Source organism: Sceloporus undulatus, chromosome 6 (assembly GCF_019175285.1).
Source record: "Sceloporus undulatus isolate JIND9_A2432 ecotype Alabama chromosome 6, SceUnd_v1.1, whole genome shotgun sequence".
Taxonomy (NCBI): domain Eukaryota; kingdom Metazoa; phylum Chordata; class Lepidosauria; order Squamata; family Phrynosomatidae; genus Sceloporus; species Sceloporus undulatus.
In genome coordinates, this window is record NC_056527.1 from 82,910,134 (window position 1) to 82,927,193 (window position 17,060).

At 41.2% G+C, this 17,060-nt stretch overlaps 1 protein-coding gene and 1 long non-coding RNA gene across 4 annotated transcripts in view; one reads left to right on the forward strand and one right to left on the reverse strand.

Moving 5' to 3' along the window:
• The first annotated feature begins 1,021 nt into the window (after window positions 1-1,021).
• LOC121932831 lies at window positions 1,022-8,394 on the forward strand. The gene is made up of 3 exons (XR_006104427.1): window positions 1,022-1,071; window positions 1,237-1,363; window positions 8,090-8,394. It is a non-coding gene; the product is annotated as an uncharacterized LOC121932831 (long non-coding RNA).
• ADAM11 (ADAM metallopeptidase domain 11) overlaps window positions 8,173-17,060 on the reverse strand; it is a 78,169-nt gene continuing 69,281 nt past the window's right edge. The window contains exon 26 of one of the 3 annotated variants that reach the window (XM_042471843.1): window positions 8,173-9,714. In XM_042471843.1, the coding sequence (XP_042327777.1) occupies window positions 9,696-9,714 (19 nt within the window). In that variant the 3' untranslated portion in view covers window positions 8,173-9,695. Of the gene's footprint in view, window positions 9,718-14,999; window positions 15,061-17,060 lie in introns of those variants that run through there. The other 2 variants (XM_042471842.1, XM_042471841.1) reach the window with 2 other exon arrangements.

The window sequence follows — 17,060 nt, forward strand, 5'->3', positions numbered from 1 at the left end:
TATTTCACTTTCATTGTAAGTTCCTAGAATAAACATATTTCCTTCTACTTGGGCATTGCTACTTACTGCAAACATCATCTTCCACGCAGATCTGGTAAATTTAATAAATACTAAATATGAGATCTTATCCTTTCAATCATGCTGTGTGGGTTTCAGTAACTTAAACTTGTAGAAAATACACCACATCACAGACTTGACACCAGATGTAGCAGGTAGCTAGTGCCTCTATTTCTCCATCTTCAACTCTCTCTCCCTTCTCCCTGTGCAAGAGTTGATTATGTCACTTAGTGCCTTTCTGCTTCAAATGCAGGGTGTCCTTGCCTGCGACATCATGGACACTAAGCCCTTGGGCAACACACAGAAACGTTTCTAAATCAGCAAGTCAAAGAGCATGTAACATCCTCAACCACTGGTTGGCAGAAAATAGATTCACCAAGTCTACTTTAAGCACAAATGGCACTCGTAACCCAATTGCGGACAAACAGAAAAACTCAATTATGCCAGGGATCTGGTACATATTTCTATTTTTTAAAGATAATATCTCCTCACAAAACAGAAAATATATTTTCATATTGTGAAAGTATTTTTTCAAGGTTTCAAACTAATTTAAGTTTCACTCCTAGAATCTGTTTTCAGTGTCAGGCTGAATGTTGGGACACATAAAATAAACAATACAGCTGGAGAACAGTGTCTCTGAGGATGGGCAGAGTGCCTTTTCCTCATCACTTTTCAAGTAATCATTGCTGTCTAGCCCACACATTATGTAAGTGTCCAGTTAAAGGCCAAAGAGTATGAAAGAAAGCTTGCATTTTAGTATACTTCAGTATATTTCACCAAGTTGACAATCCAGCTTTCAAGGTTAAGAACAGTTCCTCCTCTTGCAATGTTGCCCTAGCAAACAGAATCCTTTCATGTAACCCCCAGCATGGCCTGGGTTTATATTTAGAGTGATAGATGAAGACGACAGGAGCTGGGTGCATTTCTAGCTTTAAGGCCAAGATTCTAGTCATCCTCCGAAGTACGGAGAAGATGGACACTCAACCCATCTCGCCTTACAACCATGCCAATTTCGTAAGCCTTCAACAGTCTCTTTGTGGCTCCCATCCATATGTCACTTAAATCTTGACCACACAGTCCCTCTCGCCTGTCAGATTTGTTTATGGCCTCAGGTATACTCCCCTTCACCCCCACAAACTTTCTTCAACATTCTCTCTCTTTGTTTTTTATACATGCCAGAAAAGGACCTGAAGGAAGCCAGCAGTTGTTTGGAGTTTGGGGAGCCAGCAGCCAGGGAACACAGCCAAAAGCTCTTTTAGCCAAAGGTGTCACAACAGCAGCAGCGGTCATACATAACTCTCCACAGGTCAGTAAAAGCCAGTTTAAAAAAAAAAATCCAACGAGGCAAGAGCGTGTGGTTATTAAGTCATCCCAGTCTAATGGGGGAAAAGAGCAAAGGGACATTTTGGAGGCAAGGAAAAAAAATAGTCAGGCAGCAGCTGGGGGTTTCATTGCCTACTTACTGTTCGATGGAGAGAGCAATATTCCAAAGAAAGGCCCTTTTAGGGTCCAATTTTTCACTCCCTTCAGACTTGTCGAGAGTGGGAGTCTCAGGCCGAGCTGCTGCCTGTTGGCAGAACAGCTGCTGTTGCCTTCAAATGGTCATGCTGAAACCTGAGGACCGGAGGGTTCTTCAGGTAGCATCGTCCTCTCTTGGTTTTGGCACTCACCCCCTCTGGGCAGCTGGTCAAGTATCAGATAGTTCCTGCAACTCTGCAGCTCCATCTTGTAGTCTGGGTGGATGATACAGCCATCCAAGAAAACACACAAAGGAACATTTACGTTTCGGGTGTCTGGTCCAATACAGCAAGGGGATCCTCTAATATGGAGCAAAGGGATTTGGGAGTGGTCAACTTCCTTTGTCTCCTGAACAATGTACGTCCTACAGGATGATCAACTTCTTCCTTTTCCCAGAGCACTATGTACTCCAGAGGTTCTTCCTTTACTGCTTCTGGGACATTCCTTTTGCAATAAGCTCAAAGTGAAATGCTAGGAGTGATTTGTTCCATATGACAATTCATATGGTTCTTATTCTTCAAAATTCCTTATTAAAATTGTGGGGAAAAACCTCCACTTTCAACAAGATGTTTATACAGAAATGAATCATGTTCAGCAAAATTCCTTCTTTGCCTCTCTTTAATTAATTGTTGTTTGTTGTTGTTGTTGTTGTGTGCCTTCAAGTCATTTCTGACTTATCGCAACCCTAAGGCGATCCCAGAGTTTTCTTGGGAGGTTTCTTCAGAGAGGGTTTGCCATTGCTATCCATTGAGCCTGAGAGTGTGTGACTTTCCCAAGGTCGCCCAGTGGGTTTACACAGCTGAGCCAGGAATCAAACCCTGGTCTCCAGAGTCGTAGGACCTTATCACACTAGCGAAATCCCATTCAGAAATGGGATTTAAACTAGATATAAAAATTTTTAAAACCACAAATGTGGGAAGTTTATCACATGACATTGCAGACAGTGAAATAACATGAAAATAAACCAAAGGTAAAACAGAGAAAAAAGGCAAGTTCCAAAAGTAAAAAGCTGCAATTTTTCTCTGTTTTACTTTCAGTTTATTTTCGCGTTATTTCATTTTGGCAGTAAAGCAGTTACCATGATGACCCTGATCTGGCTGTAAAAGAAGAGGCTGGAGGCCGCCTCTTCAGGGCTGTCTGCACAACCCCTTAGTACCTAAATTCCATAGTTTCTCTGCTCTAAGTAGTTAGCGTTATGTGTTCTTCCTCATTAATAATTTCTGACCTCTTGTTGTCTGGCCATACCTTTTGACACACTCTGGTGTTGATCCACATGTCCCAGTTTCATTTGTGAAATTTTTGAGGGTATGTTAGCTTTGGCCTTGTTTAAACCAATTCCACAGAAATGGGATGAAGATCCTGGCTTATTCCAAATTATTGGATATTTGGGAAGCCCTAGGTGTATCTACCGATGAGTACATCTACTCATAAGATTTATGACATGAGTGAACAATCAGCTTGGTGCTTCAAGTGACAAAATGGTGCCCAATTTTTAAATTTTAAAGAGCTACTTAGTCATACTGGTGTTAAGGTGAGCCACCATGGGTGCCTTTTTGGGAGAAATACAACATAAAAATTAAATAAATAAATAAATAAATAAATTGCTCAAAATCAAGGACATTTGGGAATTCCTCTTGGACAGAAGGTGGAAATGGAGGGCATGTCTTGGAAAAAGTGGACGTCTCATCACTCTGGATTGAATAGGTGGATTACCACCTAGGTAATTCTTAACACTCTTCCCATCCAGCAGGGTAATACTTAGACCTTACATGGGTAACAAATTGTATGTAGTTGGCTCCAGTTCTGATAACCTTGGGCTTTGCCCTGGGACCCATTCACACTATAGAACAATAGCACTATTATTCCATTTATTAATCCTATGGAATCCAGAGATTGACAGTTTAGGGTCAGGTATTTAGAATTCTCAGTCAAACAAATATAGTGCCTCACCATACTTCAAATCCCAGGATGCCTTAGGATGGAACCATGACAGTTAAAGTGGATTAATAACATTATAATTATGTAGTGTGAATGGGCCCCTGGTTAGTCCACCTTCTTCATCACTAGAACCAGTGGAGATCAGTGGCCATTCGAAGGCACTGTGCAGCTCTTCAGTCTGCTTTTGGCATTTTCTGTGATGAGAAAACAGACAGAAGAGGGGACAGAAAAAACAAGTGTGGGTTATTATTAATTGAATTATCTGAAACACCCATAAAGTTCAGTTAATAAGGCAGTGTGTATTCAGGACAAAAAAAACCCTCATCTGAACTAAAGTATAATTTGTTCCATAGTTATTAATGTACTGTTGTTGCTAGGTTTCTCCTGACACTGGTTTGTTCAAATAAATAGATGCATTGACATGTTTGGGCTTACAATAAAATGAAAATGCCTGGGAAGTGATTAATTTCCCCATAATTTCAGTATTTCCTGCTCTACCCTGACAAATTACAGTATGCAATGTATCTGAGGATGTATCACTAATGGTTTGGTATAACAGAAGCTTGTTTGTTGTTTTATTAGTGGCAAATAAATAGTAAAAAATTATTATTCAGCATATATCTTCCTCCAAAGGAAGACAATAAACTGAGGGTGAAGCAGTTTTAATGACAGAAATGTCCAGTGTGGGATTACTCAACCACCCTCATCACCCCTCCACTGTTTGAATCATCAAATTCATAGTTCCTCTAATTTCATTTAAACCTTAATTTTTAAAAAGTGAAACTTTCAACAAAAAGTAATTGCCTTCCATTCAGCATTGAGCTCCTGATGCTCCAATAACCCCAAATATGGGATCTATAGCATAGATTCTTTCAACGCATGAGGTTGTCCCATAAACTCTACATTGAATTTGGAGATTATAAGATGGGGAGAAAAGCCAGGTGTATAAGGCATATTCCTAGCAAAGTTACACAACCGAGCTGAAGATTTTTAGACACATAGCATCTATCCAGGACTTAACCCATGAAAATCCAAGAATGCTTCAGCAACTGCTGGAGTATTCCTGGATCTTCATGGCTTAAATCCTGGATAAGCATGACATCGTCTGAAAATCTTCAGTGCAATTGCACGACTTTGCCGGAAGTATGCCTTTTTCTTCCCCGATTTCTCCCCATCTGATAATTTCCATGAAAAACCAGCTTAATAATAATAATAAACAAATCCTTCTGCCAGGAACATGGGTATTTCTCCCTACCACCTTCCAAGTCCATGTCATGCATAGGCTCTTGCGCACAGAAGTCATGCTTCTATAAAACAGTTTTTTTAAAGATGCCAAGGGTTTTTTTTTTTTTAATTTCAATCAGTGACAGTTAAGGAATGCTTAATCCTCATGCCATAAACAGAATTAAGTGGCACAGTCAATGTTTTGTTTATACTACTAGCGTGTGTTCAAAAACAGCAAACATGACTAATACATTTAGCACATGTTCAGAAGCACTCTTTATTACTTCATGGATTCTAGCGTACATTCCATCCTGCTGTGGTTCAAATGTAAACTCTGTTCTTGAACCTCTGGTTTACTTACCTTGAACCCTCAAGGGACCCCCAAATTCCCACTGGTTAGATTCACCAATATAATAAATAATTAATTAAAGGTGACCAGCAGAAAGAAAACTCCTGGAGAGTCCTAGCTGTTTCTTCAGACAAGCTGAAGACTGTGTTTGGTTCCCCCTGGTTGTTCCTTTAGGCTCAAGGCTGTTATTCATTCTTCTGCCACTATATCCAATGTCAGAGCCCAGCAGAGGGATATGAGGTCACAGTGCCATCCTCAGGCACCCTGAGATTAACCCAGTACTTTACCAATTTTTTTATTAAAAATGGGTGGGTGTAAACAAGTGGTATGCTTTTTAATTTGATTCAGATTCAATTGTTTTTTTTAATATTATAATTTGTTTAACTATGGGCCCGTACAGACAGGCCAAAATAAAGCTGCTTTGGGACACTTTGGAGGTATGCTGTTTAAATGATGCATGCGTTCTAAGAGTCCAGAAGCCATGCCAAAGCCATGCTTCAGTCTTAAGGACTGGACCACAGCTTTGGCACTGCTTCTGGCCTCTTAGAATGCATGCATCCTTCTGTACAGGCTCTCAATTTTGCTATTATAATTTATTCTGGGGTTTTAAACCTATTTTCTAATCTTATGGCCTTTAGTTCCAATTTTTTAAGAAATGCAGGATTATGCCAAAGAAAGAAAAGTGTCCATGCATTCATGTGCATCCATATAGTGCATATTAGGCTCGGAAGCTGTCGCGTTGACCTGTTGTGCTTTTAAACTACTGGACCTCTCTAATAAAAGGGTCCATGGAGGTCCCTATGGGGCTTATGCATGGGTTGTACAACATTTCATATTCCTTATATTTCCTAATATAGACATTTCTATAAATAAATTTTTCCTAATGTATTTTTGAATGTTGCCTTCATTAAGATACATTTTCACCAAGTGTAGATATTGTCTGAATACTAATACTGACATTTTTTATAGCAGGACATCATAAAAATATTCAGAGAAGTGTGACTATCAAAAGAGCTGAATAAGCATCTTTTTCCTGTCCTACTAAGAAACATTTCTATGTCTGAGCCATATAATTGGTACCTTGGCTTGCATAATCAACAAAGCAAGTCTCCTGTTGTTAACTCTCTCTGAGATTAAATTAAGAGAAAGTCAATCTGTAAAGTGCACGAATCAAGCAAGCATGTTCTACTTAATTTATGGGATTGACAATTCCTAAATTGTGGCTTCATTCTCCAGTTCTCAGAAACTTGTGAAAAATTTCTGCTATCTTATTTATGTTGACACGTGAAAGTCTCTCTCTCTCTCTTTCTCTCTCTCTCTGTATTTCGGTATATTTCTTCACTAAGAGCCTTAGTGCATGACAAAAGAAAGCCAAGATGCAGCAAGAGATGTGGCTTTCTCTTTGCTTCTCCACATGCTGTCATAGCACTTCCATTCCACTTCCAGAAGGAGACAGTCATAAAAGTGTGCCTTTTGCCAAAAATATTTTTCCAGTGCAACAAAAGACTTACTTTTATGCCAGTCTCCCTTGGGAAGAGAATGGAAGTGCTTCAAAAGCATGTGGAGAGACAAGGAAAAACGCTTTTTTCTTGCTATGTCTTGGCTTTTTAATGTGATGCAGTAATGCTCTAGGAAGGACACTGACTGAGTTTGAGAGGATGTATAACCCACTGGGTAACCTTGGGAAAGTCACATGCTCTCAGCCTCAGGGGAAGGCAATGGCAAATCTCCTCTGAACAAATCTTGCCAATAAAACACTGATAAGTTTGTGAGGGTCTCCAAAAGTTAAAAACTACTTGAAGGCATACAAAACAACAACAAATGGCCAGCTAAGTGTGCTTATGATTGCAGCCTCCATGATAATTTTCAATAAATGTATTTATTCAGAAGTTTCATTGGTTTCAGTGGGACTAATTCCCACATATTTAAAACTGCAGCCTGAACTATTTGGTTTGACATTTCTTCCTGTATTTTGAGAATACACCATCTCCCACTGTCTGAATTGTCGGAAGTGAGGAGGATATGTGTAACTAAAGTCAGAAAGAGCACACATTAATCTGGTGTGGTAAATTGACTAATACTTGCAGAATTTCATTTCCAGCTTTAATAAAAAGCTACTTTAGACTACTTTCTGTTTAGTAGTAACTAAAACAAGATTTCCCCCTTCCACCTCCCTTTTGGGAAGCATAAGAGAAGATGTTAGAGGTCCATCCAAATCCTGGGGGAAACCGGCAGAACCAGACAATTTCAGGAAACATATCTTCAAATGCTCAAGGTCTCATTTGTTGAAACAGGTTTGAAAATATGGTCTACTTGGATGATATGGTTATGTGGAAGCCTTAAATTATAAATCAGGTTCCACAGGCTTTATAGCATTAAAGAGTGTTTGTTTGTTTGTTTGTTTGTGTTTCACACATAACCTAAGAACCTAAACTGTACTTTACACAACTTGTATGTAAATCTGGCATTATTTGTGGACATAAATTCATTTCCTGTGTGCACAGGAGTACTCCAAAAATAAAGTAGAGTGGCCAGTCTATATAAAACCTTTTTACTCCATCAAGTAGAATATGAAGTCTGAAGGTGACATTATGGCGTCTTTTGCTAATCTTTACTGTGGGCAGTTCTGTTCCCAGAGAGGAGGACAGTTACCAGGGAAAATAATGCATCTGTTTATTTCCAAACAAGCTCTTCATCTTCAGGGTTCGTGCTGTATGAAGGGCTGTCATTTTAAGGGCTATGAAGTCAGAAAACAAGGCAGAAAAATGTATCAGGAGGCATTAAGGCGACAGGTCAGATTAGAAGGGCAGATCTATGCAACAGATTGAAAAGCAATAAATTATTCCAAAGTAGTATGTATCTTTCTGGTATACATAGGAAGTGCATCTTTTCAGAGGAGAACAAGTGTCTTCAAGGTATCCAGAACAACTTCAAGTGGGATTTTTTTAAAGTGCATACATAGATAAACAAATACAAGCATCTGTGTAACTTTTTTTATTTCAGGAACAACCTGAAAGAATTCCAACACAGGAAGCAAGGCCAACCAAATGGCTGGTGTGGTACTGAGCACTGTAGTATGGCAGCTTTCCCCAACCTGGTGCCCCCTATATGCCACAGGGATCGAAACCACTACCATCCCTGGTCAAGGAAATTTGAGATGCCATAGAAGAAAAACCCACTAGAGATCGCTGGAATGGAAAACTTAATTTAGACCCATAACTGGAAGGAGAGTAAAGGCTTTTTGTTTTTTTAATGCCAGGTTTACCTGTAGAATAACTGGGACAAATAAAAGAGATTGCCTTGCTTTATATAGGCTGATGCAGGGTATAGAGGTTTCATTTAGCCCTGAGCCTTTTTGTTTGTATCTGTGACAGCTTAACTTGCATCATGTGGCATAATCATAAAAAGACCTTGTCACTGAGCATAAGCAGAGTGAGTTATCAAGCCAATACAGAATCAGCATTTATCTTAGCACAGAATATCTTCAGTCATTCTCCCAATAGCTGTGAATTAAGAAGAAAGCCTACCAAACACAGGGTTACAATTAAGCCCCAGTAATTCATGTTTTAGAAACACTACATATAGAGGAAAGCACCAATCCTATGCGAGTACAATTACTTGCCATTTAATACAGCGGGAGGTGCTCCTGTGTGAACATGCATAGGACTGGAATGTACAACAAAAATAAGCGTTCCCAGCCATAAATTGCAAAATGGACCACTAAGTCCTTGAATGGGCTACCATATCCCCTGAAAGTTGGAACACAGATACAATATCATTTGCAGGTGAACCCTTCAAAAGAACTCTTCACCTCAACAAGCTGATCAGGCTAAGCAAAATCTGACCTGATTTGCTACCTCAAACCAGATATCCTTGGAAATGTTCGACTTCTCTACAGATTAAACTTTGCAAGACGTCAGACGCAAGTCAACAAGAAGAAGAGTTGAACCAAGTAAAGGGTGGGAAAGGATTTTACTTTTCAGTCTTAAGACATGGCAGTTGGATGCATCTTAGTGTTTTTCCTTGTAGTATACATTAAGATTAACAGAATTCTGAAGGAATTCAAACCTTAAAATATTGGCCCTTTTTTTTATTGAGGGCCAGGATTTCAGGGGTCAGGAGCAGAGTTGAAACAGCTCTCTTCTTACAAAAAATTAATGAGCAAACATCAGCAGGTATGTGCGCAGCGTAGCAGGGAACACAAAACAAGAAGGCTTGGCATCCAGCCGATGGCATTTGCCTGAGTGGAAGACCCCAAATGGTACCTTCGGTGGCTTAGAAACCCCATCTCCTTTGCCCAACCTTCAACATTCAGCGTGTGCAATGAAGGTACAATGTGTATCTACAGGAGTGCCTATAAGTGGCACTGGAGTTAGTCAATATGTAGACAAGGACTCCCTACTCAGAAGGAGGCCCATATGTACAACCCATGTGCAAGAGAAGTTTGAGTTCTAAGTCTCCACAGGCTGGAGAGAGTGCTGGAGATGGCAGGGGTCCGAGGTGAGCACAGCCACAGCACAAAAGTCAACACCCTCCTTTGCAGTTGTGCTCTTTCTTGCAATGCAGCCGTCCCGCTCTTCCTCTTCCTCACGGCTCGGCCTGGAAGTTTTTAGGAGCCTTGATCCTTGCTACTGTGCGAATGTTAAAAAAGGGTTCAAGTTGTCCATTGCACCAGCAGCTACAAACATTTGTGTAGACACACACACACCACACATACACTTTAAACACATATTCACAGTGCTCTCTCTCTCTCTCTCTCTCTCTCTCTCACACACACACACACACACACACACAGACACACACAGCATTTCAGAAGGCAATCTAAGCCAAATCCACAATAACTTCACAACAGAACAGATATACCTGAGCAAAGCCTCAATTCCAAAATCACCCAGCCAACCCTCTGGGTAACCTGCATTATTGTGCAACCTGCAAACCTTTCTGCTCCTCCAAAAATAAGCAGCCTTTTGATCTCAGGAGAAAATTGCCTTACCTGATTAGAATGTCAATTTGCAAACAGTCAGACCTCAATGGGGACAAAAGAAACTATACATCCCACCAGCAACATTCCTCTGTGGCTGTCATCTCTACAGTGTGAGGAGGGAAGGAGTTGTAGCAAATGTAAGGGCAAGTAATGGAGTAGGTTTGGTCCTTTAACTGCCCAGCACTTTGTTTTGTGAAGCTACAGGGCTTGAATGTGAAATGAAGGGGAAAGATGAGGGACGGTATTAGGAGACGGGGCAAGTTGGGAGGACATCATGTATTATAGTCTGCATCTAGGGCTCCTTTCACACTATCCGGTTATTTCACACTTGCCAGTTATAGTTCCTCCTGAACTGTCATGGCTCCATCCTACGGAACGATAGATTTGTAGTTGGGAAAGGCTCTATAGAATTCTCTGTCAGAGCACTCTAGTGCCTCCTCAACTATAAATCCCAGGATTCCAGAGGATGTAGCCATGAGAGTTTATCACAGTACTATTAATAGGTAGTGTGAAAAAGAGCCCCAGAGGTGGCAGGATACCCTTGCTGTGTTGCCATTTTCTGCAGCTTGAGGATAAAAAACATGCATAAAAACATACTTTGGGGAAGATGAAACAAATTGTGTCCCCATGTTAAGAGCTCAGTTGTATTACAGATAAATCGATTTAGCCATGCCCAAACCACTGCAAGTCTTTCTTCCCTCTATGAACAAAATGGATAATTGGGATACAACGGATTGAATTGTAACAGCCGAGAAGGAGAAATGTTCCCTTGGGCTATTCAGCTTGCCTGTATGCCCCCAATTTCTCAATCTCAGGTGAACAACTGATGTTGTTGTTATATGTTTTAAAATCCAGAACTTAGAAAAATTACTTTTTCATGACAACTCCCAGGCCATACTGGCTGAGGAACTATGAGAGTCATTGTGCAAAAGGGTAACTTTCCCAACCTTTAACTTAACATACAAAATTTAGAGGGTAGGGGAGGTTATTTCTCAGCATACCATGATGATCCCATTCAGACCAGTCTTTGTGTGCTTCCTGGAAAGTTAAACTGCACACTATCCATGCAGTGCAGTGTGCCATTTAGAGATCCATATTGGGAGCCTGTCTTTGAATGAGATCAAGAAAATGTGACTGGGAGATTATTTAGACTCTTTCTCCTTTGTACTATTTCCCCATCCTCTATTTCCTGATTCCACAAATAGCTGGTTAATCTTTATGAGGCAACATATATATCTGGTATCCTGTATGTTTCTCTTACTTGGCAACTGGATCTTGAAGGAGCATTTAAATGGGAGAAATAGTTACCAACTATGGTTGTCAGTTGAAAACCTAGACAGGGCTCCTGTACTTTGAAAGGTCATGTAGAACAATTCCATCAGGTGCTGCTTGTCCCAGAACCAGGTAACAAGCAACACTTGCTGAAATTTCATCTTCTACACAACCAATAAAGGTACAGGTAGCCGTGTCCAGTTTTCACTTTGGCAACCCTAAATCACATTCACAACTTTCCCAATCAAATTATATCCTGTCATCGTTTTAAACTTTAAAAAGGAGAAGATCTGTGATTGGACCTTGTCTAGTATCTAGACACACCCCATTAGATCGAACTAGGATTGCCAAAGTGAAAAGTGGAGCAGACCTCCTTTACCTTTTATGGCTGTGTAGCAAAGGGAATTTCGAGAGGTGTTGCTTGTTAACTTGTTGACCCACAAACAACATCTGCTAAAGTTCCCTCTTCCATGCTACCATTAAAGGTACAGGAGCCCTCCCCAGTTTTCTAGTTGGCAACCCTAGGTCAAGCATTCCCTACAAAATCATCGCTATCTTTGGAGGGAGGTACCCTTCTGTCTTTGACTTGCTATTTTGTGGAGCATTTCAGCAGATGAAGAAGAAGAGCACTAACACTAGTAACTACTTGCAGTTGGACAATGCACAGCCATGTCAAACGTCACATTATATGATGTCCCCAAATCCCCTACACAGCATGGCCAGCATGGGAGCTGCACTCTAGACATGTATCTATACCAAACCGACCACTTAATGCAGGACGTCTCTGTTTTTTTCTTTCGGTAATTAGGGGCATGGAGGATAGGATAATTGTTTTCTTGATTACAGTATCGAGGATGAGAGGTTTATCCCTCCCTCCACATCATGATCAGGATGGAAAGACTCACCACCACTCTATGAAGCTTAAAACCTCATTTCCATTGGCATCTTGCCTGCAAGTGTTGGGAGGAGAGATGTTTGCAAAGAATTGCCTGTAAGGGATTATTAGCTACTCTGAAATGCTAATTTCTTCTTAATAGGGCTGTAATTTTCAACCAGAAAAGTCTGGCCTACTACTCCCCGACTATCAATTAGAGGTGTCTTAGAGAAGCGCTACGTGGTGCAGCTGTAGTAGGTGCCTAGGTTTAGGCCAGCCATGTGCTATTGTAGAAGTCTTCCCAACATCTCCACCTGCACAACCATTGGACAGTGGAGCACACAGGAGGGCTCTTTTTCCCACACTGTCAATTCTCACCTTTTCATTAACTGAGGTCTACATTCTTCTCACTTTAAGAAAAGGCAACCATATGTATATTTCCTTCCTGTACCTAGAATCACTTCATTTTAGAAAATGGATCACCCCCCCCCCCCAAAAAAAAAATCTCACATTCACATGCCACTCCCCACAAGGTTACTGTATAAATCACAGAACTGGGCATGCGTCTTCATTGGAAGAAGGGAAGGCCAGAGGTGTAGTTGGCAGTGACTGCTGAGGGTTGCTGCAGTCCAACAAATAATAACCACTTTCCCAAGTGCCAAAAAGCTCCCACTGGGTGTGTGTGGGACTACTAATAGTGGGGGGAAGGAAGTAAACCCTAAGCCATCTCCCTGATTTAGTTCACCATCCCCAGCTATAGTTAGCTGCAGCATGGAAAGACAGGTAGTTACAATTCAGTTGCTGTTCCTACATCAAATCTAGTTTTGCCCTGAGGTGGAAAAATACCATTTTAGAAACATTACATGGGAAAAGAGAATAGGAGAAGAAAAATAAAATAAAAAAAAGAAACCTAGCAGGACTATTGGGACTAACTGGCTTATATTTTGCCATAAGCTTTCATGGATATCAGTCCACTTCCTCAGTTGCAATGATGGATTGATATTGAGGCTTTAATATCACTCTCATTGCATCTGAGAATGTGGATCTGTGTCTATAAAAGCTCATGCCAAAATAACAGTTAGTCCTAAAGATATTCTAGATTTCTTTTTTTAATTCCCCTCGCCTTTTCTTTTTTATGCTACAACAGACTAACATGACTTCTTTGGAAAAAATCTTAATATCAACTGCATGTGAGAGGAGAGTCAATGACAAAGAAACAGAACTTTGCACAGGCTCAGAAACTGCCTCTGCTTCAAACACGTGCAAATGATATTATTTTGAGGACAGAATAACATAATTCCAACATCATTATTTTTGATGATGTCTCGCATGTATGAGAAAGCAGGTAATGTACATTGGACGGGGGCACAAAGTAATTTCTGCCTCTGCTATGCATATTAGGTACCCCAAAGACCTGCTTTTCTATACATGAATCTGTTTAAGATCATTTGACCTTTAATTTTGTAGATTTGATCTACAAGATCTACAAGATCAAATGTATCTATGGATTCCCTTTTGAAAAGGAATCTAAAGTTTATCAATGGATTTATGAGCTCACCAATGATTTTTTAAAAGCATCTGATTTGAATCCATTGGCATGGCTCCCATAGTTCCATGGGCTTCACCTATGCATTATAGCAGGAAAGCCATGCTTCAGAGAAGCCATTCTAGCCACTAAAACTCAGTTGTCTTCAAGGACCAAAGTCCCTGAAGCCACATTCTGATATGAGCAATTCTGTTAGGTGAGGCTTTTCTAAAGTTAGTCTCTTAATAATGAACTTATGTAAAGAGGGGGAAATATATAACATCTTAGAGAGACATTATGCTAATGGCAGGAATAGGGATTTATAGTATTGACCCACGCACTAATCTGGAGCTCTGCTTAGCTACAAAATGGACCTATTTAGAACACTGCCTTGACACATCTATAGTTGCTTTCAGTGATGTTTTGCTTCCTAAACCTAGGATGGTTGACTTCTGTAGTTCAGCTTGTGAACAGCACCATGGAAATATATTCCTCTTTCAAGGTTTTAGAAACTGAAGTATGAAAAGGGAGAAAATGGATCCAGTGAACTAATACATGATAGCACCTTTGCAAGCACTGATCAAAAAGGTGCAATTCCCTGTGTCACCGCTGTGGCTAGATTTGTGGACGTTAAAAAGTGGAGCCTATATGCCACATGCTGACAAGCAGGCTTGTGCTGTTGTAAGATGCACCTCTCCAGGAACAAAATAGTGGGGCCTATAGGTGGCACTGATGCATGGAGTGGGGAGACTGTGGAAGAAAACATGGCCCAGTTGACTCCACACACATTCCAAATGGTCTCCAAGGCCCAGTCCACTTCAAGGGAAGGAGCAGACGGGATGTCTTCCAGGCACAGAAGCTGAGGACAGGAGCAATGCTATGCCCCCGGGTTGTTACGTGGCTTTTTGGTGAATCCAACATGGAACATTCCTTGGTGGGCTTAGCAAAGTGAGGCACAGATGTAGAACCATTAGGGGTAAAAGCAGCATCCCATTTCAGCCTTCTGTTCCCCCAGGAAAGCTTGTGAGGAGACGACATATGGAGCATTCGGCAAGATATAAAGGCTGGAGGTTGTCCAGGGGGATTTGTTCCCACAGTGCAAGGTGAGGCAGGGCAATGCAGGGCAGGTTGCCCCCTCCAAAAGGGAGGGCGTCTCCCCTGCCCACATCCATCCAAGAGGCAATGGAAGACTTGGTTATTTGCTGACCAGGAAGAGGAAAAGAAGGCCCCTTGACCTTCCTCCCCACCCTATGGCGTGAGAATACAGACCCAGCAGCGCAAAGATCAGGGCTATGAGTTGGGGCTAAGCCCCTCCCGACCTGTAACACAGAAGCAAGGGGGGTAGTTTAGTGGCAGTGCACCAATAAGAGAAGAATGCAACATGGAGGCGATTGCAATGATTCCCCAGTGAGATTAAAAGAGCCAGATATACCCTTTCTCCCTCGGTTTGGAAATGTTCCTTTTGTGGACTAGAGCTCCCACAGACACCCAGACATTGGTCATGCTGGCTGCAAGACTGTGGGAGATGTAGTCCAAAAGAATAATATTTCCCTGCTGTCTCCCTCATCTTAGTACATTATTGAGGCATCTGGAGATATTTTCCTCTCTAAAGCCACCAGTTCCACAGCGGCTCTCCTCTTTCTGTGTTGCCACGCTGCAGTCCGGGTTGTACAATCTTTTCAATTTGTGTGCCATTGCAGAGGGCATGTGTGATGACTGTGAAGGCACAATTGTTCTTGGTCTTCTGAAGTGTTTTGTACTGTTAGGCAAAGCAAAGCAGTTGCTTTTAAGAACAGGGCAGCTGCCTTGGGGGCTTAGAGGTGTGTAGTGGTAGTTGGAGGACAACCTGGGTGTGTGTTCATGTGCACCTATAACCTGCCATGCACCCCAAGCTAGTCTGTTGCCTAGATGGAGTGGAATAGGATGGCTCAGTACATCAGCCAGATTCAGCATGAACAGTATGTGTGCATATACAATGGAAAAGAATCCCATCTTGTCCTTCACCTCTGGTCACACAATGGCTTGGGCTGACCCTGTTAAGTGCACCATTGTAGCAGCCACTTTACACTTCTGAACATCACAAAGAACATAACAATAGTGTTATTATCCTCTCTTATATAAATAGGGGGTTTCAAAAATGTTCATGCAACCAAAGAAGGGGGGGAAATCAAACTGACAAATCCTGTCCTTGGAGGATGTACATTTGTATTACAAATGGGGAAAAAATGCTAAAAGATGAAAATGTAGGCATATTGTTTACCATGGCATCGAAATCAGCTATAAGTTAATTACAAGGCTCTTGTTTACTGATTATGTATGGTAGCTTGCCCTGAAATAACAAGTGGACTAACGGCAGCATAAAATGTTTGAAATGGTTTAAAGAGTTTTAGAATGCTGTATGTAAACACTTGGAAATGGTTTAGTGATCAGTGGAGGGTTAGATACTCTGCAAGGGGGCATATCATGGCTATGGTTGTATCTCTGTGGGTGTGGGGAGTGTATGTGCCTTCAAGTTGTTTGTTAACTTATGGTAACCCCATTCATTTCATAAGTTTTTCTTAAGCTAGGAATACTAAGAGGTGGTTTGCCATTGTTTTGCTCTGAAATATAGCCCATAGCATTTAGTTATCCTTGGCAGGCCTCCATAAAATCGTAATCAGGACCCGGCTTAGCTTCCAAAATCAGGTTGAATTGATGCCTTCAAGGCATTTAGCACTTCAGATAACCACCATCCTATTTGTAGCTGACTTCCTATGATTACCAGATTTTTGGAGGTGTCTGGTAAGGCACTCTAAAGATGAGGTTTGCAACCTGCTGCGCTTAAGCTGCTTTGCTACTCTGCTGGGCCAGGACTTTGACAGTCTTGGGAATCTAGCAAATATGTTGTCATCCTCCAAAGCCAGGTGTGACAGCTAATTTATCCCACTTTAGAATGATTTTTAGATGCCCTGTCAATAGCTATTTTGCAGAAAGGTAAAGGTAGTCCTTTGACATGAATGTCCAGTCGTAACCAACTGTTAGGAGTGGTGCTCATCTCCGTTTCTAAGCCAAAGCAACAGCGTTGTCCGAGGACTGCTCTGATGGTCACGTGGCCTGCATGACTCCACCAAACGCTGTTACTTCACACTGGTGTTTATCAGACGAGCTCTTAAAGAGGTACTATTCCAGAAAAGTGGTACCTATTTATCTATTTGCATTTGCATGCTTTCAAACTGCTAGGTTGGCAGAAGCTGGGACTAATGACAGAAGTTCACCCCATCATGTGGCACCTGGGCCTTGAACTGCCAACCTACCGATCTTGTAATCTACAGAGTTAGTG